We start from the raw sequence: 22716 nt of genomic DNA on the forward strand, positions 1-22716 counted from the left end.
CACCTGCTGCAAATTCTAGGTGGCAGTTTTTGGTTTTGAACTTAAATTTTGTTTTTCTGGACAAATCTAATGAAATCAAGAGGGAGAGGGAAAACACAAAAACCACCCTTCACTTATTGTCATTGGTCCAGATTTTTCCTTCCAGTATCTGACCATGAGCTGATGTCATTTCTGTGTTAAGGAGATGACAGTATAGAGGAGCGGCTAAAGGTGGTTCTGGGGCCAGGTAGACCTGGGTTTGAGCTCAGTCACTGGCTCAGTCACTTCCTCTGTGCCTCAGTTTCCCCCTGTGAAAATGAGAGTAGGGGTAGTGTCTAACCCATTGAGTTATGGTGAGATGTAAATTAGAGCAAGCACATAGCACCCTCAGCCCAGCATCTGGCACACAATTGGCGTTTCTGCAAACACAAGCTGCAGTTATAGTGGGAGGCAAAGACTGGATAGAATTTTTTACTCTGCCTTTTCTTACTTTGAATCATGTAAGTGCTGGGCATGGTAGCTCACGCCTGTGGCCCAGCTTCTTGGAAGGCAGAGGTGGGAGGATCACTTAAGCCCAGGAGTTTGAGGTCAGCCTGGGCAACATAGCAAGACCCCCATCTCTAAAGTTTTTTAAAATTATTATAATAAGCATTTTCCATGTCACTTTTTCCTCCTAAGGCCTGCATTTTTCTGAAGTACAGACATCATCGGATAAGGCCAAGATCACATTCAGAATGGAGGTTCCGGTGTCTGGGGCACACCTAGCACTCAATAAAAATGGCTGAGAAGTATTTTATTTATTCACTTATTTAGATTTGGGGTCTCGCTCTCTCACCCAGGCTGGAGTGAGGTGGCATGATCAGAGCTCACTGCAGCCTTAAACTCCTGAGCTGAAGCGATCCTCCCACCTCAGCCTCCCGTGTACTGGAACGACAGCTGTGAGCCACTGCACCCAGCAAAAAACTATTTTAAATGGCTGCATAATATTCCACTGAAAGCCTGTGCCCTGACTGAGCTGGCCATTCCATAGGATCTGATATTTGAGTAGCTCCCATTTTTGTCACTTTTATAAACAGCATTGCTGTCACCATTGCCACCCACACAGCCCGTTCATTCCCTGGTGTGGGGTGGGAAGGGAGAAGAGAGGTTGTCAATTTCATAAAAAATCTTTCTGAATAAAGAGTCTGAGCATTTTTTTTTCGCTTTCTAACATGTTGCCAGATTGCCCCTCAGAAGGCCTGTACCAAATTTACACTGTTGGCAGCATTTTTTGACGAGAACTACTCTTCACGCTAATTTACAGTTTTCTCTCGGATCTGGAATTCTCGCCCTGGCTGGTTCTCCTGGGAGGCATGAGGCATGTATAAAGATATCTGAGCGATGGCTGTCACCAGAGGGGCGTATCTGGTTCTTCTGCCAGGTGCTCAGGCTGGGAGTGTTTCTGTCTGCTGGGCCAGGCCAGGTGGGGCTGAGAGCACTGTCTCAGTGCTCCCAATCCCTGCCTGCTCTTAAGCCACCAGAGATCTTCCGAGGTGGGTCCTGGAATGCCTCGGTACCCTGCGGTTCAACACTCTGGCCCATCCTAGACAGATGAGTCTCATCAGGTGCCACCACCGTGATTCCTGCTCTCACACCCTGGCACTTCACTGGGGCTCCTTTGCAATAAGTCAATCAGCTACTGCTGGAGAAAAAAATATTTTTTCTCCTGGGTAGGGAGATGGGGACAGGGGCCATAAGTGAAGCCACATGCTCCTGGAAAGCCATAGCCACAGCCCCTGACCACGTGCTGAACTCTTAGCACCACTGCTACTGCTGCCTTTAGACTGTAGCATTGCTTTGCTGAGGTTCTGTGACGCGCAGCCTTTCCCCTAGCTCTGGTCCTCCTCCTCCGGGGGTGGCCCTTGTTTGCAAACAGCAACAGGAAGTTTTGACGCTGCTGATTAACCAGACTCCCACAGCTCTCTGTGCTGAGTCATCGCCACTAGTGTCAACCTCTCGCCTGCCCCGCCGACACCACCAGCTTCCAGGTGACCGAGAGGAAGCAGCAAGCATCTTGTGGTTCCAGTGGCTTCCATCTGCCACCTTCTAGGGGAGGGACAAACTTCCATCCACCCCAGACAACCAGAATGTGCAGGGCCCTGAATGCCAGGATGGGAATTTAATCTAATTAAACTTCAGCAAGGGGCTGAGGGACAGCTTCATGCCAGGCACCGGGAAAAACTCTTTACACACAGGATTGCCTTTGCTTTCATTCAATCCCTGCAACATGTGTGGTAGGTGTTATTATTCCCATTGTACAGATGGAGAGACTGAGGCCAGCGGGAGGCCCATGGATGTGTAGGGGCTGCTATGGGAAGGCAGCTTGGAGTGCCGGAGATGGTGGGTACTGCCAGCAGGAGCTGTGTCCTCTACGCACGATGTGACCTTGGTCAGATTTCCTCCCTGTTCTGGGTCTCATGCCCCTCCCTGGGTACATGAAGACTGGTGACCTTCTCAGGGCTACAGCCACGAGGAAGTGAGTGGGCCAGCTGGATGGCCCACTCTGGGATTCTGCTTGCTGAAAGCCTGATCCAAGGGCAGGACTATCCCACCTCAGCCACCTGGGGCTGGCTTCACTGTTCACAGTTGCATCACCAAGGAACTCCATGGAAAGAAAATAATTGAGTGGTTGCCAGGTCCTGGGAGGTGGGAGGGAGAATGAGGAGTGACTATGAATGGGGCTTCTTTGGGGCGTGATAAAATGTCCTAAAGTTAGATTATGGTGACAGTTGTACAACTCTGTGAATATACTAAAAACAATTGGATTGTACACTTTAAACAGGTGAATGTTGTGGTATGATAATTATATCTCAATAAAGCCGTTTAAGAGAGAAAGGAGGAAGGAGGGAAGGAGGACAGGAGAGAGAGAGACCTACTCTCAGAGGTCAGGCCAAGTGTGATGGCTCACGCCTGTAATCCCAGCAGTTTGGGAGGCAGAGCAGGGAGGATCACTTGAGGTCAGGAGTTTGAGACCAGCCTGGGCAACATGGCAAGACCCCATTTCTACAAAAACATTTAAAAATTAGCTGGGCATGGTGGTGCATACCTATGGTCCCAGCTACTTAGAAGACTGAGGTGTGGGGCCAAGCGGAGTGACTCACGCCTGTAATCCCACCACTTTGGGGGGCTGAGACAGATGGATCATTTAAGGTCAGGAGTTCAAGACCAGCCTGGCCAACATGGTGAAACCCTGTCTCTACTAAAAATGCAAAAATTAGCCGGGCATGATGGCACATGCTTGTAAACCCAGCTACTTAGGAGGCTGTGGAAAATCAGTTGAACCTGGGAGGTATAGGTTGCAGTGAGCCGAGATTGTGATTGTGCCACTGCGCTCTAGCCTGGGTGACAGTGAGACTCCGTCTCAAAAAAAAAAAAAAAAAGATTGAGGCCAGAGAATCACTTGAGCCCAGGAGTTCAAGGCTGTAGTGAGCTATGATCACACCACTGCAGTGCAGCCTAGGTGACGGAGCGAGACCCCATCTCTTTTTTTTTTTTTTTTTTTTTTTTTTGAGACGGAGTCTCGCTCTGTGGCCCAGGCTGGAGTGCAGTGGCCGGATCTCAGCTCACTGCAAGCTCCGCCTCCTGGGTTTACGCCATTCTCCTGCCTCAGCCTCCCGAGTAGCTGGGACTACAGGTGCCCGCCACCTCGCCCGGCTAGTTTTTTGTATTTTTTTTAGTAGAGACGGGGTTTCACCGTGTTAGCCAGGATGGTCTCGATCTCCTGACCTCGTGATCCACCCGTCTCGGCCTCCCAAAGTGCTGGGATTACAGGCTTGAGCCACCGCGCCCGGCCAAGAGACCCCATCTCTTAAAAAAAAAAAAAAAAAGGCCAGAGCTGCCTTTGAGATTTGCCTTCTGGAATAGGGCCCTCAGCATCCAGGCCCTCTCCAATCATCCCCCTCTAAGCAGCCTCCCTCCAGAGCCCAGGAAAGGTGTGTGTGAAGACACCCAGTGGCAGGCGGTGGCCCCAGCTGCTGACCGAGGGTGATGGGGCCCTGGCCTCTGGTGCTTGCTCTCCTCAGAGAGGAAAGAACCATGAATCAAAGGGCAGGTGTGTGTGGACCTGGAGGAATGCAGGGAGGGTGGCAAGAAAACTGCTGGAGGCGGAGCGGGAGAGACCCTGTGAGTCAGGGTGAGGTGAGGTGTTGCTCAGACAGGGAGGGCCTGGAAACAAAGCCTGGACTGGAAACACCGAAACACCGGGCTGGCCAGGGCGCCTAGAAACATCTTAACACTCCAGAAAGGGTAAGTAAGGAACACCTGCTGCTCGTGAGGGGCCCCCACCAACTGGGCCGGCCATGTCTGCTTGGCAATCGGGGGCACAGGCAGATGCCGCTGCCCAAGAGGTAACCCCAGCCTAGACCTAACGCTGAGCCACGGGCACAGGTGCAAGGGATCCATCATGAGGTTAGCTAAACTGGCCAATAAGAGGCTGGAGCTCATTCCACTTGTACTGTTTGGGCAACTTACTGTTGAAAAAGGAGAACCTGGCCGGGCGCAGTGGCTCACACCTGTAGTCCCAACATTTTGGGAGACTGAAGCTAGTGGAGCACCTGAGGTCAGGAGTTTGAGACCAGCCTGCTCAACATGGTGAAACCCCATCTCTACTAAAAATACAAAAATTAGTCAGGCGTAGTTGTGCACGCCTGTGATCCTAGCTACTCGGGAGGCTGAGGCAGGAGAATCGCTTGAACCCGGGAGGAGGAGGTTGCAGTGAGCCAAGATTGCACCACTCCACTCCAGCCTGGACAACAAAGCAAGGCCTTGTCTCAAAATAAAAAAAAAAAATAAATAAAAAAAAAAAAAGGAAAAGGAGAACTCAGAGGATCTTGGAGGCACAGTGTCCCTGTCTAAATCTCCAGATAACCCAGAAAGCACGCGCTGCCCCCACGCCACTCCACCCCCTCCACGCCTCCCTGTCCTATGCTCTTCACGCCCACCTCCTGGGGCAAATGGCACCGGATGCTCCTGTCTTAAGTGAACAAATGGAGACTCTAACCACCTTCTGAGAATCCCAGCCCTGCGGTCAAACCTGCATGCCTGCTGAGTACCTGCATGACAATAATTAGGATTTCCTATGCTCTGAAGCAAACCTCCCACCTGGCATCCTGCATGTGTCCAGCAACTCCCTGCACCTGGGCACTAATCACGCAGGTGGGCTTGGCATCCTCACAGCCTCTGTAGCACATGCCTTCAGGGGGAAGAGACCCAGGGACTCAGGAGACTCGAGGCATCTCCAGAGTCACAGCCTGAAGACGGAACCCCATGCTCTCCTGGACATAAAAGCCACACAGTCCCTGGTAGACAGGTAGGCAGAGGTGAAGGGATTTACCCTGGCACTGGGTTAGAGCTGTGCAGTCACCCCTGCTTATTCTTCCTGTACATCCCGCTACTGTCCCCCTGCTATAGATTTGACTGGGGCAGGCTGGCTGCAGAGTCCAGGTCTTGAACCACTGTACCACACTGCCTCTCAAGGGCACAGTCAGTGGGGTCCTTGTCACTGTGGGCCATTCCTCAGCATGCATTCAGAGCTCTTCACCATCTGCCTGCAGCCGCCCTGCCTGGCCTTTTCTCCCACTGACCCCCCAAGGCACCCTCTTTCTGGTCCTTGAGTTTTCCATATGCTCCGCCCCCACCCCCACATCTCCACCTGCAGCTGTTTACCTGTGAGGCTCAATGAAAGGACCACCTCCTCCGTAGGGACTCCTGATACCTAGTCAGAAGTCCCCTAGGACCACCTCCCCTTCCCTTAGCTCACCTAGCACTGGATTCACAATTGTGAGGGACTGTCAGTCTCCTACATTAGATTGGAGGTCCCTGATTCAGACTCCCATGCTGTGTGACTTAGGGTAAGGCCCTTAACCTCTCTGAGCCTCAGTTTCCTCATTAACAGGTAATATTTATTGAGCACGTACTATGTGCTAGGTACTATATGCTACTATCCCTTTCAATCCTTACAGCACATATGAGGCGGGTACTGTAATTATCCCATGTTACAGATGAAGAAACTGTCACTGTCATTAGGACTACCACCATTATTGTCATTCTTTTTTTTTTTGGAGACAGATGCTCTGTCACCCAGGCTGGAGTGCAGTGGTGCGATCTCAGCTCACTGTAACCTCTGCCTCCCAGATTCAAGCAGTTCTTCTGCCTCAGCCTCCCAAGTAGCTGGGACTACAGGCATGCACCAACACACCCAAGTGTTTGTATTTTAGTAGAGATGGGGTTTCACCATGTTGCCCAGGCTGGTCTTGAACTCCTGAGCTCAAGCAATCCACCCACCTCGGCCTCCCAAAATGCTAGGATTACAGGTGTGAGCCACCATGCCTGGCCTATTATTGCCCTTCTTTTATCCACTACAAAACCTAGCACACAGCAGATACTCAAACTCAGCAAAATTCAAGTATGGCTAGAACTGGAACCAGCCTTGGATAGGAAGGAGTTTCAGAAACAAAGTTCTGCACATGCTCTAGAACCCGCAGGCCTGGCCCTGTCCTGGCGGGGGTGATACCATCTTTGGAGGCTGATGCTGGCAGTCTGTTGTGGCTGGGGACTTGGAGTGGCCTCCTTTCACTTCTCACAGCAGCCCTGCCTCTATCCACAGAAACAAACTCTGCCCAAACCAGTCCTGCAATGCACAGAGCCCGGTGGCAAACAAGCCACCTGGATAAATGGTGCCCAAGGCTGTGGGGGTCCTGGGAGGCTGACTGGAGGCAGAATTGTGCTTATTTGTAACCAGAGTAGCTCTGGGTTACTTCTGTTAGCTCAAGGTCACAGGTACATCTCTGTGCTTCAAGATCCACACCGCACCCCCCCACCGCTACGTGTTTTCTAGGATCTGCTCCAAGCATTTTCCAAAGCCGCAGGGGCTGCTTACAAGACTCTCTGCCCATCACCCCCAACCTGGCTGAGCTGGGACCACATCGACGCCTGGCCTGACTCTTCTACCAGGATGCCCTCCAAGACCAACACTGATGCCTGAGTCCCCTCACCAGGGAGACTGGGGGTGCCCCTACGCGGCTGCTGCACCTGATGTTGGAAACGGAGGCTCCAAAAACGTAAGTGAAGTGGGTATTCCTGCTAAACACCCCACTCAGGGCCTGGGGGAAGGGGAGCAAATGTCTGTCTGCCCCCCGCCAACTCCACCCAGCCATGGCTTGTCCCATGGCCAAGTTGCCTGGGTCCGTGGGATCACCAAGTTCTTCTGAGTCACTATACATACCCCCAAACACCCCCAGACTCCTTTCCTGCCACTCCCCCACCTCAGGCACACATGCAGTGCTTGGCGCCGGGGTTAAGTCTGTGCCCTGCGGCGAGTGCTGCCCGGAGACCCCGGTGTCCATTCGAGGATGAACTTGGCTGGGTCATCCCTGCTACAAACAGGCTTTTACATTCTTGAACTTCACCTGGGGTGAGGGTTTTCAGAAGTCCTGCCCCTTTTCCTCCTGAGGCCTCCTTGGTCCTGATGTTAATGAGTGGCCATCCACGTACCCACAGGAAGGGATGTGGTCAAATCCTCTTACCAGCGGCTCTGAACCATTTGACCTGCTACCTGAGATGCTGGGGAGAGGAAAGGGGAGGGTGCTGTCACTTCTAAAAGTTCGTCAAGTTCTCACAACATCCCCATTCACAGGTGAGAAAACCGAGGCCTGAAAAGTGTCAACCCAAAAGACACTCCTTGCCCCAAGCCCAGAAGGCTGAGGAAGTAGGGAAGTGCGGTGGGATCTGTCTTCCCGTGTGTCTTCAGGATCCCGGGGCCTGCCCCTCCTGGCCTCCTCTTGAGAAAGGCCTCAGAAGACCCACCTTTGGTCGCAGGACAGAAGCTGGGCCGAGAGGCAAGGGTTTTGGCCTCCACAGGGGAAACTCTGGGCTCAGAACTGCCGAAGTGACTCACGGGCCCTGCTGGGAAGCAGCTGACGTTCCTTGTCTGCGCCTTACAAAACCACAATGGGCTGCGAGTGACAGCCAGCTGCTCTGAGTGGCGGGGGAATGTTGTTGCCAGACAGGTTCCTGAGGCATCTGCTGAGCTGTGCTCCAGAAACCAGCCCTGGGCAGCTGCCACACCAAGCAGCCTCCACCCCTCCCCACAACCAGGACTCATAGAGGGCACCCCCAGCAACCTCAACAGAACCCTCCCGTCAGGGATCCGTGGAAGCCAGGCACTGCCACAAGGACAGCCACCCATTCCGGGCAGGAGCTCATGGGAAACCATGACCAGGGAACCCATCCCTCCCCACCCCCAGCAAGACTTGAGGCCACGGAGGTTAGAGGGGTCTCCCTACGACCAAATCTGTGGCTGTCACAACCGACCTTGAACCATAATACTAAGAATGAGAACGATAATAATCACAGCTAACCCCTCGCACTCACTACATGCCGGGCACCATGGCATGGAGCGCTTTTTCTGGATTATCACATGCATTCATTTCCTGGGGCTGCCGCAGCAAACTGCCACCAACTGCATGACTTAAAACAACAGAAACGTATTCTCTTGGCCAGGCGCGGTGGCTTACGCCTGTAATCCCAGCACTTTGGGAGGCCGAGGCGGGCAGATCACCTGAGGTCAGGAGTTGGAGAGCCGCCTGGCCAACATGGCGAAACCCTGTCTCTACTAAAAATATAAAAATTAGCCGGGTGTGGGGGTAGGAGCCTGTAGTCCCAGCTACTCAGGAGGCTGAGGCAGGAGAATTGCTCGAACCCAGGAGGTAGTGGTTGCAATAAACTGAGATCGCACCATTGCACTCCAGCCTGGGTGACAGAGAGAGACTCTTGTCTCAAAAAATAAAAAATAAAATAAAAATAAAAAAGAAGAAAGAAAAGTAAAAGAAAAAGGACTGTATTCTTTTACAGCTCTAGAGGCCAGAAATCCAAACTCAAGGTGTTGGCGGGGCCACACTCCTCCTGAAGGCCTAGGAGAGAATCCTTCTTTTCCTTTGCCAGCTTCCGCTGGAGGCGGGTGGTCTTCAGTGCACCTCAGCTTATGGGCATGTCACAGCAGTCTTTTTCCATCTGCACATGGTGTTTTCTCTGTGTATCTATGTCTCTGTGTCCAAATCTCCCTCTTCTTAGAAGTACACCAGTCATATTGGACTTAAGGCCTATGCTAATCCAGTATGACCTCTGCATACCTCTGCAAAGGCCCTAGTTCCAAATAAGGTCATATTCCCAGGGTTCCAGGTGGATATAAATTTTGGGGAACACTATTCAACTCAATATACCACATGTAATCTTCTTAATAAGACTGATATTGCTTTTATCTTCATCTTACAGATAAAAGGCTCAGAGAGGTTAAGCAACTTGCCAGAAATCACCCAGCCTCTGATTCTAGAACTCATACTACATCATCATCACCATCTCCTCACAGAAGCTCAGCACTTCATCACTTACAAAGCTTCTCCTGGCCATTGTCCCTCCCTCCCTCCCTCCCTTCCTCCCTTCCTCCCTTCCGTCTTTCTTGTCTTTCTGTCTTTCTTTCTCTCTCTCTTTCTTTTTTTCTTTCTTTCTTTCTTTTTCTTCCTTCCTTCCTTCCCTTCTTATTTGTCTGTTTTCTTTTTTATGTTTTGAGATGGAGTCTCACTCTTTTTGCCTAGGTTGGAGTGCAGTGGCGTGATCTCTGCTCACTGCACCCTCCACCTCTATTTTTAGTACAGATTGAATTTCACCATGTTGGCCAGGCTGGTCTCGAACTCCTGACCCCAAGTGGTCTGCCTGCCTCAGCTTCCCAAAGCGCTGGGATTATAGGCATGAGCCCCCATGCCTGGTCTACTGTTGCATTTTCTTCTTGCCAACACAATCTTGAGGGGCTTGGGAAACAGTTGATAAGGAAACAGTGGGCTCCATTAATTAACGTGGCCATGGTCATACAGCTAATGAGAGGAAGGTCTTTTTGATTTTCTTTTGAGACAGGGTCTCGCTGTGTCACCCAGGCTGGAGTACAATGGCACAATCACAGCTCACTGCAGTGTTGACCTACCAGGCTCAAGTGATCCTCCCACCTCAGCCTCTCCAATAGCTGGGATTACAGGCATGTGCTACCAAGCCCAGCTAATTTATCTTTTTGTAGAGACTGGATCTCACTATGTTGCCCAGTCTGGTCTCAAACTCCTGGGCTCAAGGGATCCTCCTGCCTCAGCCTACCAAAGTGCTGGGATTATAGCTTCTGCTGGAGGCGGGCGATCTTCCGTGCACCACCAGCCCGGCTGAGTGGCAGATCTTTTGACCCCAGATTCAGCATACTGCACTATGTAGGCTCCAAATGGAGACCTCGTTGGAACATTTCAAGGCTTTGTAAGCCCCTCGAGGCTATTTGCCCAGAGTGATCAATGCCATTGCTGTATTTACTGATAACACCCACTTCAGCTATACCTGCCAAGCTCATAAAACGTATTGTAAGCCTGCTGCTTAAATTTACCTCCTCAAATATCAGCTCCTCATCCCCTGTCTGTTCTCTGCCAGCAGCAAGGCCAGCTATTTGAGCAGTAACAATGTGGAGAAAATCCAAGAATCCAGGGGGCCCTCACAGCTCACAGCTGAGCCACGGAGTCTGGGGAGACAGTAGCAGGTGTGGCGGGTGCCGTTCCTCCAGTTGCTCCCAGCCAAGAAGGGGCGAGGTACAGGCACAGCCCCACTGTTAGCTGCCCCTCCAGATGTAGCTCCAGGACGGTCCAGCGTCTTCTCATTGAATGCTTACAAGGATCCCACAAAATCCATACTATTAGCTGAGCATGGTGGCTCACACATGTAATCCCAGCACTTTGGGAGGCCAAGACAGGAGGATCACTTGAGCCTAGGAGCTCAAGACCAGCCTGGGCAGCACAGGGAGACCCTGTCTCTACAAAAAATTAAAATATTAGCCAGGCACAATAGCATGGGCCTGTAGTGCTAGCTACTTGAGAGGCTGAGGAGAGAGGATGGCTTGAGCCTAGGAGTGGGGCACATGACTTGGCGCAAGCAGGAGGATTGGACTCCTAGATACCTCCTGTTTGGACACCAGCACACGGCAGTCAGAGAAGTCTTAACATATAAAGGAGAGATTGTCACCTTCAAACTTTATTTTATTTCTATTTATTTTTTATTTTTTAAATTTTATTTATTTATTGAGATGGAGTCTCGCTCTGTCACCCAGGCTGGAGTGCAATGGCGCGATCTCCGCTCAGGGCAACCTCCGCCTCCCGGGTTCAAGCCATTCTCCTGCCTCAGCCTCCTGAGTAGCTGGGATTACAGGTTCCTGCCACCGCGCCTGGCAAATTTTTGTATTTTTTGTAGAGACGGGGTTTCACCATGTTTCACCTCAAGGTCAGGCTGGTCTTGAACTCCTGACCTCGTGATCTGCCTACCTCAGTCCCAAAGTGTTGGGATTACAGGTGTGAGCCACCACACCCGGCCCTTTTATTTTTATTTTATTTATTTATTTATTTATTTATTGAGATGGAGTTTCGCTCTTGTTGCCCAGGCTGAAGTGCAATGGCACGATCTCAGCTCACTCCAACCTCTGCCTCCTGGGTTCAAGCGATATTCCTGCCTCAGTCTCCTGAGTAGCTGGGATTATAGGCACCCAACACCATGCCCAGCTCATTTTTTGTAGTTTTAGTAGAGATGGTGTTTCACTATGTTGGTGAGGCTGGTCTCGAACTCCTGATCTCAGGTGATCCACCCACCTTGGCCTCCCAGAGTGCTGGGATTACAGGCATGAGCCACTATGCCCAGCCTTTTTTTTTTTTTTTTTTTTTTGGAAACAGTCTCACTCTTGCCCAGGCTGGAGTGCAGTGGTGGAATCTCAGCTCACTGCAATCTGTGCCTCTCAGGTTCAAGTGATTCTCACGCCTCAGCCTAGCTGGAATCACAACTGTGCACTATCATGCCCGGTTCATTTTTGTATTTTTAGTAGAGATGGGGTTTCATGATGTTGACCAGGCTAGTCTTGAACTCCTGACCTCAAGTGATTTGCCTGCCAAAGTTCTGGGATTACAGGCATGAGCCATTGCACCCGGCTACCTTCTGACTTTAAAATGTGGCACCGGGCCTTTGCACTCACTGTTCCCTCTGCGTGGGGTGCCATTCCTTGAACTCCATGCAGCTCAGCTGTCCGCTTTTCAGAATGACTTTATTTTTTATTTTTTGAGAGACAAGATCTAACTTTGTCACCTAGGCTAGAGTGCAGTGCAGTGGTGTGATCATAGCTCACTGCAGCCTGGAATCCCTGGGCTCAAGCAATCCCCCACCTCAGCCTGCTGAGTAGCTGGGGCTGTAAGTGCATGCCATAACATTCAGCTAATTTTTTTTATTCTTTGTAGAGATGGGGCTTCACTATGTTGCCCAGGCTCGTCTTGAACTCCTGAACTCAAGTGATCCTCCCAGCTCAGCCTCCCAAGTGCTGGCATTACAGGTGTGAACCGCTGTGCCCAACCCAGAGTGATCTTAGAGTTGATGGCTCCCAGTTATTCTCTACCTTAACCTCCTGGTTTATTTCCTTCGTTGCATTTAGCAAAACCTACAATTACCCTGTTTATTTATCATTTGCTTCTTAATCGTCTTTCTCTCATGAAGACAAGAGGTAAGGACTTTGTCTTGTTCCCTGCTGACTCTAGCGCTTAGCACAGTGCTTCCACGTAGGTCCTCAGTGGATATTTGTTGAATGAATAAATGAATGAATTCAATAGAGAATACAGGTAAGGTGCAGTGGCTCATGCCTATTATCCCAGCACTATGGGAGGCTGAGGTGGGAGTATCACTTGAGCCCAGGAGTTTGAGACCAGCCTGGACAACATAGCAAGACTCTACATCTACCAAAAAAAAAAAAAAAAAGTTTATTTAAAAAATTAGCCAGGTGTGGTAGCACACACCTATAGTCCCAGCTACTCAGGAGGCTGAGGCAGGAGGATCACTTGAACCAGAAGTTCGAGGCTGCAGTGAGCAAAGATTATACCATTGCACTCCAGCCTGAGTGACACAGCAAGCCTCTGTATTAAAAAAAAAAAAAAAAAAAAGGACCACGGGGTCACAGATAAATAACCCAAAGCCTGGGAAAAGACTGGGCTGGCCATTGGGTATGACAAGGAGAGTGGCCTGGGAGATTGAGGCCCAGGTAGAAGCTGGGGAAACATTGGGAGAGTGAAGACAACTGGCTGGGCCTCAGGCCAAGAGGACTTCCTGGAGTAGAATGACTAGACCTTGTAAAGGGATGTTCTGTCTCTGGCTGTAGCTTTGCGCAGGGACAGGAAGCAAGAAAGGAAACCAGGTAAAACTCTGCTGCTTTAGCTACAGTTACCACCACGGAGACCAGAATAGGGAAGAGTTTCTTAGTCCATCTTCTGCCCCAACCTATAACAAGGACTTGAATTAGGAGGCAGTGATTTCAAGACTCAAAGGTGAACTTTCATCCTACAATCCTCTGTGCCCATTTGCTGGCAATCTTTCCTAAGTGCTGAAGACTAATGCTGCCCCCCGCCCCCCGCTGTTTCTTGTAGGCCTGGGGAAAGTATAAAGGTCAACCTTCTTATCTCTACTGGTACATGGTCAGGGAGGGGTGCTATTATAGGTAGGACATAGCTGAGGACCATGACAACACTTTGCTGACCTCAGAATTCCAGAAGTTAAAAAAAAATAATCTGTGTGGGCATGGTGGCTCATGCCTGTAGTCCCAGCACTTTGGGAGGCTGAGGTGGGAGGATGGCTTGAGCCCAGGAGTTCGAGGCTGCAGTGAGTCTTGTTCCCACTACTGCACTCCAGACTACATGACAGAGTGAGACCCGTCTCTACCAAAAATAAAGATTAGCCTGGCATGGTGGTATATGCCTGTAGTCCCAGCTATTCCAGAGGCTGAGGTGAGAGGATCACTTGAGCCTGGGAGGTCAAGGCTGCAGTGAGCTGTGGTGGAGACACTGCACTCAGCCTGGGTGACAGAGTGAGACCCTGTCTCAAAAATAAAAAAAACAAAAAATACCAAAAAACTACAAGTAAAACAAGAAAATTCCCCAAAGCACAATGGCCACATCGTTAAGAAAATGGGCTCTGGAATTAAACTTGGAGCCACCTCTCGGGGCTGAGCACCTTCAGGCAAGCCTCTTAACCTCTCTGAGCCCATTTCCTTCTGTGCAAAAGTAATCAAGTCACTTGTCCCTCAAAGGTTGTTGAAGAGATGAATGAGATCACGTACAGGAAGATCCTGGAACACAGTAGGTGCTCAATACATGGGAGCACTTGTTAGGGGCCAGTTCTGTGCCAAGCCCTACTGGAGTGTCTTTCATTCTACAAAATAACTGGCCTGTCCTCTTTTAAAATGCCAATGTGGCTGGGTGCAGTGACACACCTGTGATCCTAACACTTTGGGAGGTTGAGGTGGGCGGATCACTTGAGGAGTTCGAGACCAGCCTGCCCAACATGGTGAAACCCTGTCTCTACTAAAAATACAAAAAGTAGCCGGGTGTGGTGGCGGGCACCTGTAATCCCAGCTACTCAGGAGGCTGAGGCAGGAGAAAGGCTTGAATCCAGGAGGTGGAGGTTGCTGTGAGCCGAGATCGTGCCATTGCACTCCAGCCTGGGCAACAGAGTGAGATCCCGTCTCAAAAAATAAATAAAATAAAATAATAAATAAAACGCCCATGTCATGAAATACAAAGAAAAACTCAGAGACTGTTCCAGATTGAAGGCAACACAGAGCTTGGATTTCCTTTTGCCATGAAAGACATTCTTGGAGCAATTGACAAAATCCCAATACAGCCTGTAGATTATTAGGTAGCAGTGTTGTTTCAATGTTAATTTCCTGATTGTGATCATTGTATATTGGTTATGTAAACCAAAAATTAATTCTAAGGCCCCCCAACCATCTGAATAAACTCCTCCTCTTGGCCAAGGGCATTTCAGCGTTAAGTTGAAAAACTAGTTCAGACTATGATGGAAGAGGGTTCGGACAAGCCTCATTATACTTTCCTCCCTTTTGGAATTCAGGAAAAGTCGACCAGCATTAACATCAATACAGAGCTTAAGTCTGATAAGAAACATTTACAATCTATTCTTCATCTGCATGACAAAGCCATGGTCTCTACAACCCCTTATCATAACCCAGACATTTCTTCCTATTGATAATAACTCTTTCAACCAATTACCAAGCAGAAAATTTTTAAATCAGCCTATGACCTGGAAGCCCCAGCTTTGAGTTGCACCACTCTTCCAGATGGAACCAATGTAAATCTTGTATGTATGGATTGATACATCATGTCTCCCTAAAATGTATACAAACAAGCTGTACCCTGACCACCTTGGGCACTTGTCCTCAGGACCTCCTGAGGGTGTGTCGCAGGCGCGTCCTTAACCTTGGCAAAATAAACTTTCTAAATCGATTGAGACCTGTCTCAGATACTTTGGGTTCACAGTTGTAAAAGAGAATTTCTTGTTTTTAGGAAATATACAGCGAAGTATTCAAGGCTTAAGAGGCATTATGTATGTACCGAACTCTTAAATAATTTCAGAAACAGAGTCTCGCTCTGTTGCCCAGGCTGGAGTGCAGTGACGCGATCTCAGCTCACTGCAACCTCTGCCCCCCGGGTTCAAGTGATTCTCCTTACTCAGCCTCCTGAGTAGCTGGGGTTACAGGTATGCACTACCACACCCAGCTACTTTTTTTTTTTTTTTTTGTATTATTAATAGAGACGGGGTTTCACCATGTTGGCCAGGCTGGCCTCAAACTCCTGACCTCAAATGATCTGCCCTCTTGGGTCTTGCAAAGTGCTAGGATTACAGGTGTGAGCCACCACCCCCAGCCTAAACAGTTAATACTTGAGGAATCTATAGAAAAATTGCGAGAATAAAGTCTGCAATTATGAAAGAAAGAAAAGCATGGTTCCTGCCCTTGTGGAGTCCTGGCAGGGAGAGCACATCCTGCTGGTGGCAGGCTTCCAGGGAGGGTGATCAACCATCCAGCTTTGCCTGGGATTGTCCTGGTCTTGGCACTGAAAGTCCTGCATGCTGGAAAACTCCCAGGATGGTTGGTCAGCCTAATTCCAGGCAAGCTTTGTAGATGGAGATCATGGCTGCATATGAACCTCTGTTGGTCCAGTGAGGCTCCCTGCCCTAGGGGAGCCACTGAGGCTGCACCACCAGCTAGAGGCAGGCTTGTAGTGAGTAGGCTGAGGGCAGATCAGACATCTCAGCCCACCCAACAAGAGATGGGCCAGGAGCTTTCTGGCAGAATGAGATGTTCACAGCAGAGAACAAGATTCCAAGTAGGGCCAGGTGTGGTGGCTCACACCTGTAATCCCAGCACTCTGGGAGGCCAAGGCAGGCGGATCACTTCAGGTCAGGAGTTCATAACCAGCCTGGGAAACATAATGAAACCCTGTCCCTACAAAAAATACAAAAATTAGCCAGGCATGGTGGTGCATGCCTGTAGTCCAAGCTACTTGGGAGACTGAGGTGGGAAGATTGCCTGAGCACAGGAGGCAGAGGTTGCAGTGAACCAAGACGGTGCAACTGCACTCTACCCTGCGTAACAGAGCAAGACCCTGTCTCAAAGAAAAGCAAAAACAAAAACAGAAAAACAAAAGATTCTATGTGGCCCTTTGCCTGAAATCACTACTGAGGCCCTGTAGGTGCAATGAACAAGGTGGGGAGGCCAGCCCTGCGCCCCCCGGTCCCTTTTTCTACACATTTTTTGTAGAGACGGGGTCTCACTCTATTCCCAGGTTGGTCTCAATCTCCTGGCCGCAAGTGATCCTCCCATCCATCCCAAAGTGCTGGGATGACCCATGTGAGCCAGCACCATTGGCACCTCTCGACCAGGCCCTCTCTCATCAAATAGTTAACCTGCCTCCCAAGCCTACTCAGCTATCACTGCGGCCAGAACCAATGAGACGGATGGATGGATGGACATCAACAAGGCACTTAACGACCAAGGAATGTGGCCTACAGCACAACTCACCCCAGCCCAGCCCTCCTAGCAGGTAGACTGCCCAGCCCTTGGGCCATCCCAGGCCGCTCTGCAACACAGATGACCTCCTGAAGGACTTGCCTCCTGTTACCTGCTGAGGGGCGAGCCCCACACCTAAGAGAGGTGGAGGAGAGGCACCACCATCAGTCCTCATGAGTCACTGGCCAGGCTCCTTCTCTTTGTCCCTCCTCAACAAATGCCAAGCATCTGTGCTAAACCAAGACTCTGGCTTCACCCCAGCCTCGAAGGGAAAATGGGGTTTGCACGTGAGCTTTCGGCTCCATTCATGAAAGCATAGGTATGTGTGATTATAACAAGGATATGAGCTTGCATGCAGCAGGCTGTTAAACACCATGCCAGGAGGACGCCACTCCATTTAACCTCTGAGGCCACTGTGGGGCCAGCTGTGAGTCAGGCTTTGACCTCAGCTGCCTTCCTAATTTAGAGTGGCAGCTGCCCACCCAAATTAGCTGCCCCACGTTCAGCCTCAGCTCTGCCGTTCAAATGCCTCTATCTGCTTAAGTTCTTTGGAGAACAACCCTGAGGTTATTTTCTTTTGTTTTTTTGTTTTTTGTTTGTTTTGTTTTGAGACAGGGTCTCACTCTGTGACCCAGGCTGGAGTGCAGTGACACGATCTTGGCTCACTGCAGCCTTGACCTCCCAGTCTCAAACACTCCTTCCACCTTGCAGCCTCCTGAGTAGCTGGGGACTACAGATGCGCACCACCATGACAGGCTAATTTTTTTCGTTTTTTGTAGAGACAGAGTTTTGCCATGTTGCTCAGGCTAGTCTCAAACTCCTGGACTCAAGGTATCCGACCACCTTGGCCTCCCGAAGTGCTGGGATTACAGGCATTAGCCACTGCACCTGGCTTGTTTTCTCATTTAATATGTTCAAACAGTACAAACTATGGTGAAAAGTAAGTCTCCCTCTCACCTTTAACCTCCATCCTCTGCGCCCCTCCTCTGAGGGAATCACTGCCACCAGTGGCTGGAGGGTCCTTCCCCAGAATAGTCCCCACATACAAGCCCACACCCCAAAATGGCTGCTTCCCCCACCATGGGAGCCCAGAGCACAGTTCACATGCTATCCTGTGCTTTGCTTTTCACACTTCACCCTGTTGGAAAGCTCTCCACATCATGCATACACACTTGTCCTTCTATGGTTGTGCTTTTTTCAAAGAGTGGACCCAACTGATTGAACCAGTTCTCTCTCCAGAAACAAACAAAACAAAGCAAAACAAAAAACTATGTGATGATTTTGCATTCAGTTTCTAGAGGGAGGTTTATAGATGCCACATTAAGAAGTCTTGGTAGAGAGGTAATTAACAGGTAATTGAGTTATTTCAAGTCTTTTGTGACCACCATGCTTCCAAGAATGTCCTTGTACCTAGATCTTTTATCTCATTTACAGGTGGTAGTGGCTATTCCTAGAAGTGGAACTGCTAGAGTTTTTAAATGTTTAAATTTAAATTTAAATATTAAAAAATATTGGGTTAGGAACCACCGCTCTTTTGAAAATTTCATGCAAAATACCAGTTCTCTCTTGAGAAACAAACAAAACAAAACAAACTACGTGATGATTTTGCCTTCAGTTTCTAGAGGGAGGCTCATAGATGCCACATTAAGAAGACTTGGTAGAGAGGAAGAGAACAGGTGCAGGAAAATTGTATCCGACCATCACTTCCCTGTGTGCGTGAGTGTTTTGATTTGGTCATCAGAGAGGAAGCTGCCAGTTTGTTCTGCTGATGGTGACAGACACACACAGTAGAGTTCAGTTCTGATTCCAAAAGTCAGATTCCTGATCATATTCTGCCACTAGAGTACATACCTCTCACCGTGGTCATACTCTGGACCTCGGACTCCCAGAATGTCGCTGCTGAGCAGAAGTGCGTCTGGCGCTGCTCCACACGGTGCTGCGCTGGGACACTGGGGCCTGCTGGAGACCCTCCCTGCAGCTGCTGCCTTGGGACTGTGAAACCAGAGCCTGCTAGGAAGGCTCTGCAGCTCACACGCTCAGTTAGGCTTTAATATTTTATGCCAGCTGCCAATAAGGACTCAGGTGACAAGAGTCACTTCAGGAAAGTAGCGTGCAGAAAGCATGGACCCCATTGTCTCTCATTCAGGGTCCACATCAGACTAAAGTGATCCCACAAGAGAAAAGCTAAAAGGAAGCAGAGCCGTGAACAGCCTGTGGCTGGTGGGAGCCTGGCATCAGCGAGCTCAGGGTCTCACTTCAGTGACTTGGCAGCCAGTAGCTTCCCTTGGGTCATGGCCACAGGCCACATCTCAGTGTCTGGTTGGCTCTGTGTCCAAGGCCACTGCCCGCTGTGAAGACATGGCGAGGGCTGAGGCCAGACAGCTGAGGGCCCTGGCTGACCTTCCGCTGGCCCACTCACCTGAACGAGGTTCGCCCAGGGCAGTTTCCACAAATCTGGAGCAGAGCCAGAGAGCCGGCCCATGCCTGGCACAGAGGAGACGCTCAACACCTGTCATCCCTTCCCTTCTCCTCCCTGTCCCTCAGAGTTCCTGGAGCTTTCGATCTCCCAAGCCTCATGCTGCCCATGCGACACGTCACGACCATTTTCAACACCACAGCCTCCCCATCCCATGGCTGTTTTCTGAGGTCTAGAAGTCGCCGCCTTGGGCTTAAGCAACCACGAGGCCATGGACGGTCAGAAACTTCCCTGGGCTGCTCTCCACAAACCCTCCAGCGGGCACAGCACATGTCTCTCACACTTTGGAGAGAAAGGAACTGAGAACTCCAATTTCTGGAACCCCATGCCAGTTCTAGAAGGTTCCATCCTAAAGACGAAAGCTGATTTATCAGCTGTGGCGTGTCCCAAGAAGAAAAAAACACCTCACCTTGTACTGAGCACTAACTACACACCAGGTGCCAATTGAAGCCTCTGAGGCGTATTCACTTACTTATTTTTTCCAAACCACCGCTTGAGGGAAGTTCTACGGTACCCTCTTTTCAGCTGAAGAAACTGAGGCACAGAAAGGTGAAGTGCTTCCCCAAAGTCATGCCACCAGTAAGGAGCAGGCTGGGATTTGTAACCCGGGCAGCCTGCCGTGTGGTCCCTGGCCCTCTTGGGGGCTCTTCCCTGAGCAGCCTCCAGAGGAGAGAATGGAAGAAGCCCCTCTGCGCTCCTCCTGCTCCTCTGCTTCCTCCTCATGAGGGAGCCGCTGCCTGTGTAAGTGCTTTACCTGCATCATCTAATGTCACCTTTGCAACTGCCCTGTGAGATACGAAGCGTGCTTAGGTCCCTTTCTCAGGGGAGGATGCCAACGTGAGGCCACCTGCCCGCTAAGGCAATGGTAGACCGGGACTCGGCCCAAGGTTGCGCCGCCGTTGAAACCCAGGCCCTCCCTGGGTGCTGCACGTGGAGGCCCATGTGCAGATGTGGCCAGAGGAAATGCTGTGAGTGGCAGAAAGGCCAAGAAGCCAACGTGGGTGGCAGGAGGGAGAGAGGGAGGCTGTGGCAAAGTCTTGTTTACATCTTGCCAAGGAGAGCTACTTGTCATCATCTACCTGAGGGTGGCACCTCAGAAGACAGCCTGGGTGGGGCCCGGCGGCACTGGGCCAGGGTCCCAGCCTGGGTTCTTGTCCCAGCTCTACCCTGATGGATCCCGTCTCTGGTGGACCTGGGCAGAGGACAGGCCCTGAGGACCCTTCTGGCCCTAATGCTTTATGGTGCTGGAGCAGGAAGCAGGGCTGACAGCAGAAACCTTGGCCCCTAGTGGCCTTTTAGTTAAGTGCCTGAGGACCAGCCCACTCCCCACAGGAGGCACTAAGCCCCTCTCCACTACAAGCCCAGCCCCCTCCACATACAAGCCCCTCACGCCCCAGGAGAGGGCAGTGTTGATAGCATTACTGATTGAGCCCTAACTAGATACTAAGAGTCACAAAGCTGCCCCTCTGCTAGTCACTTGCTATGGATTAAAACAGATGCTGTTGCTATACCCATTTTACAGATGAGAAAACTGAGGCCCAAAAAGTCAGCTCACTCAAGGTCACCACAGACCCAAACACTAGGCCAATTTCCCCAGAAGGTACAATAGGCACAGTGATTAGAGACCATAATACTTTTAAGGACCCATAAAAATGTTTTAATTTCACTTAAAATCAGAAGGGGAAAAATGAACTTTTAGGATAAAGATAATGATTTCATATATAAAATTAACATTTTCACCTTTATACCAATATAGCAGGAAAATCTAGTTTTTTTTATTTTGTTTTTTAAAATTAAGAATAACCTTTGTTTTTTGTTTGTTTTGTTTTTTGAGACAGGGTCTCACTCTGTTGCCCAGGCTGGAGTGCAGTGGCACAATCAGGGCTCACTGCAGCCTCAACCTCCTGGGCTCAAGCAATCCTCCCACCTCACCCCTCGAGTAGGTGAAACCACAGGCATGTGCCACCATATCTGGCTAATTTTTTAAAAATTTAGTAGAGATGAGGTCTTGCTATGTTGCCCAGGCTGGTCTTGAACTTCTGGGCTCAAGTGATCCTTCTGTCTCAGCCTCCCAAAGTGCTGGGATTACAGGTGTGAGCCACCATGCCTGGCCAAAAATCTATTTTTTAAATGTTCTTTTCAGTGGCAAAATGAACTTACCAAGGCAAAGGTACCTAGGGCTCAGGAAAGTCACCATGCAGCCCTGAATAGGGAGACCTTGAACTCCGATCTGTTTCCCTCCCAGGGTCATGTCCATCAAAGAATCCTCCAGCCTCTTCCCCAGTATCAAAGCAACCACTCAAGGGAATCTCACGGAGCTGCAGAGTTGACGTCTGTCCTTGGAAGGGTCATGGCCAGACAGCAACTCAGCCATGGGTATTTGCCCAGCTGGCCACAATCCTTGTGGGCAAGTGTCCCAGGCTCAATTTTTGGCCTTCCAAGAAGCCATTGGAGCAGAGGAGCTACATTTCTGGGGCCAAGTCATTCACAAGAGAAGAGGAATAAAGCAAGCTGGGAAACATGCTTCCCCTGAGCTGGGAGAAGCAAGAAAAGATGACCAAGATCTTCCAAAAAACATTCCATCTTTTCTTCTTGACCTGAAAGAAAACAATTGACAGCCTCCACCAGGGAATTCTGTCCTCGAAAGTCCAGGTATAGCCCAGGAGGACAGAGAGCACTGGCTTTGGTGACAGGCAGATCTGGGTTTGGGTCCCTACTCCGCCATTTAATTTGCTGTGTGACCTTGAAAAAGTGACTTTACCTCTGTTTTCCTTTCTTTTTTCTTTTCTTTTTTTTTTTTTTTTTTTTTGAGATAGAGTCTTGCACTATTGCTCAGGCTGGAGTGCAATGGTGCAATCTCGGCTCTCTGCAACCTCCCCGTCCCGGGTTCCAGCAATTCTCCTGCCTCAGCCTCCAGAGTAGCTGAGATTACAGGCACCCCCTACCACGCCTGGCTAATTTTTTGTATTTAGTAGATTACAGGCACCCCCCACCACGCCTGGCTAATTTTTTGTATTTAGTGGCCAGGCTGGTCTCGAACTCCGGACCTCATGATCCACCCGCCTCAGCCTCCCAAAGTGCTGAGATTACAGGCGTGAACCACCGCATCTGGCAAAAATATGGAACGCTTCACGAATTTGCATGTTGTCCTTGCGCAGGGGCCATGCTAATCTTCTCTGTATCGTTCCAATGTTAGTATATGTACTGCCAAAGCGAGCACTGTTTTCCTTTCTGTAAACTGGGAATAATAGCAACGCCCTTCCCCCAAAGGATGGTAGTGAGAATTGGCTGAAATAAAATGCTTTTTTCTATAGTAAAG

At 50.1% G+C, this 22716-nt stretch overlaps 2 protein-coding genes and 1 non-coding gene across 3 annotated transcripts in view; 1 reads left to right on the forward strand and 2 right to left on the reverse strand.

Moving 5' to 3' along the window:
- KIFC3 (kinesin family member C3) overlaps window positions 1–22716 on the reverse strand; it is a 105421-nt gene that overhangs the window by 51085 nt on the left and 31620 nt on the right. The window lies entirely within an intron of this gene.
- LOC112613924 lies at window positions 2004–7080 on the forward strand. The gene is given in 5 exon segments (XM_025369811.1): window positions 2004–2252; window positions 5107–5326; window positions 6854–6899; window positions 6902–7001; window positions 7004–7080. Coding segments are annotated over 5 exon segments (516 nt in total). The 5' UTR covers window positions 2004–2179.
- LOC112614919 lies at window positions 22511–22617 on the reverse strand. The gene has a single exon (XR_003117215.1). It is a non-coding gene; the product is annotated as a U6 spliceosomal RNA (small nuclear RNA).

This window comes from Theropithecus gelada, chromosome 20 (assembly GCF_003255815.1).
Source record: "Theropithecus gelada isolate Dixy chromosome 20, Tgel_1.0, whole genome shotgun sequence".
NCBI classification, from domain to species: Eukaryota; Metazoa; Chordata; class Mammalia; order Primates; family Cercopithecidae; genus Theropithecus; species Theropithecus gelada.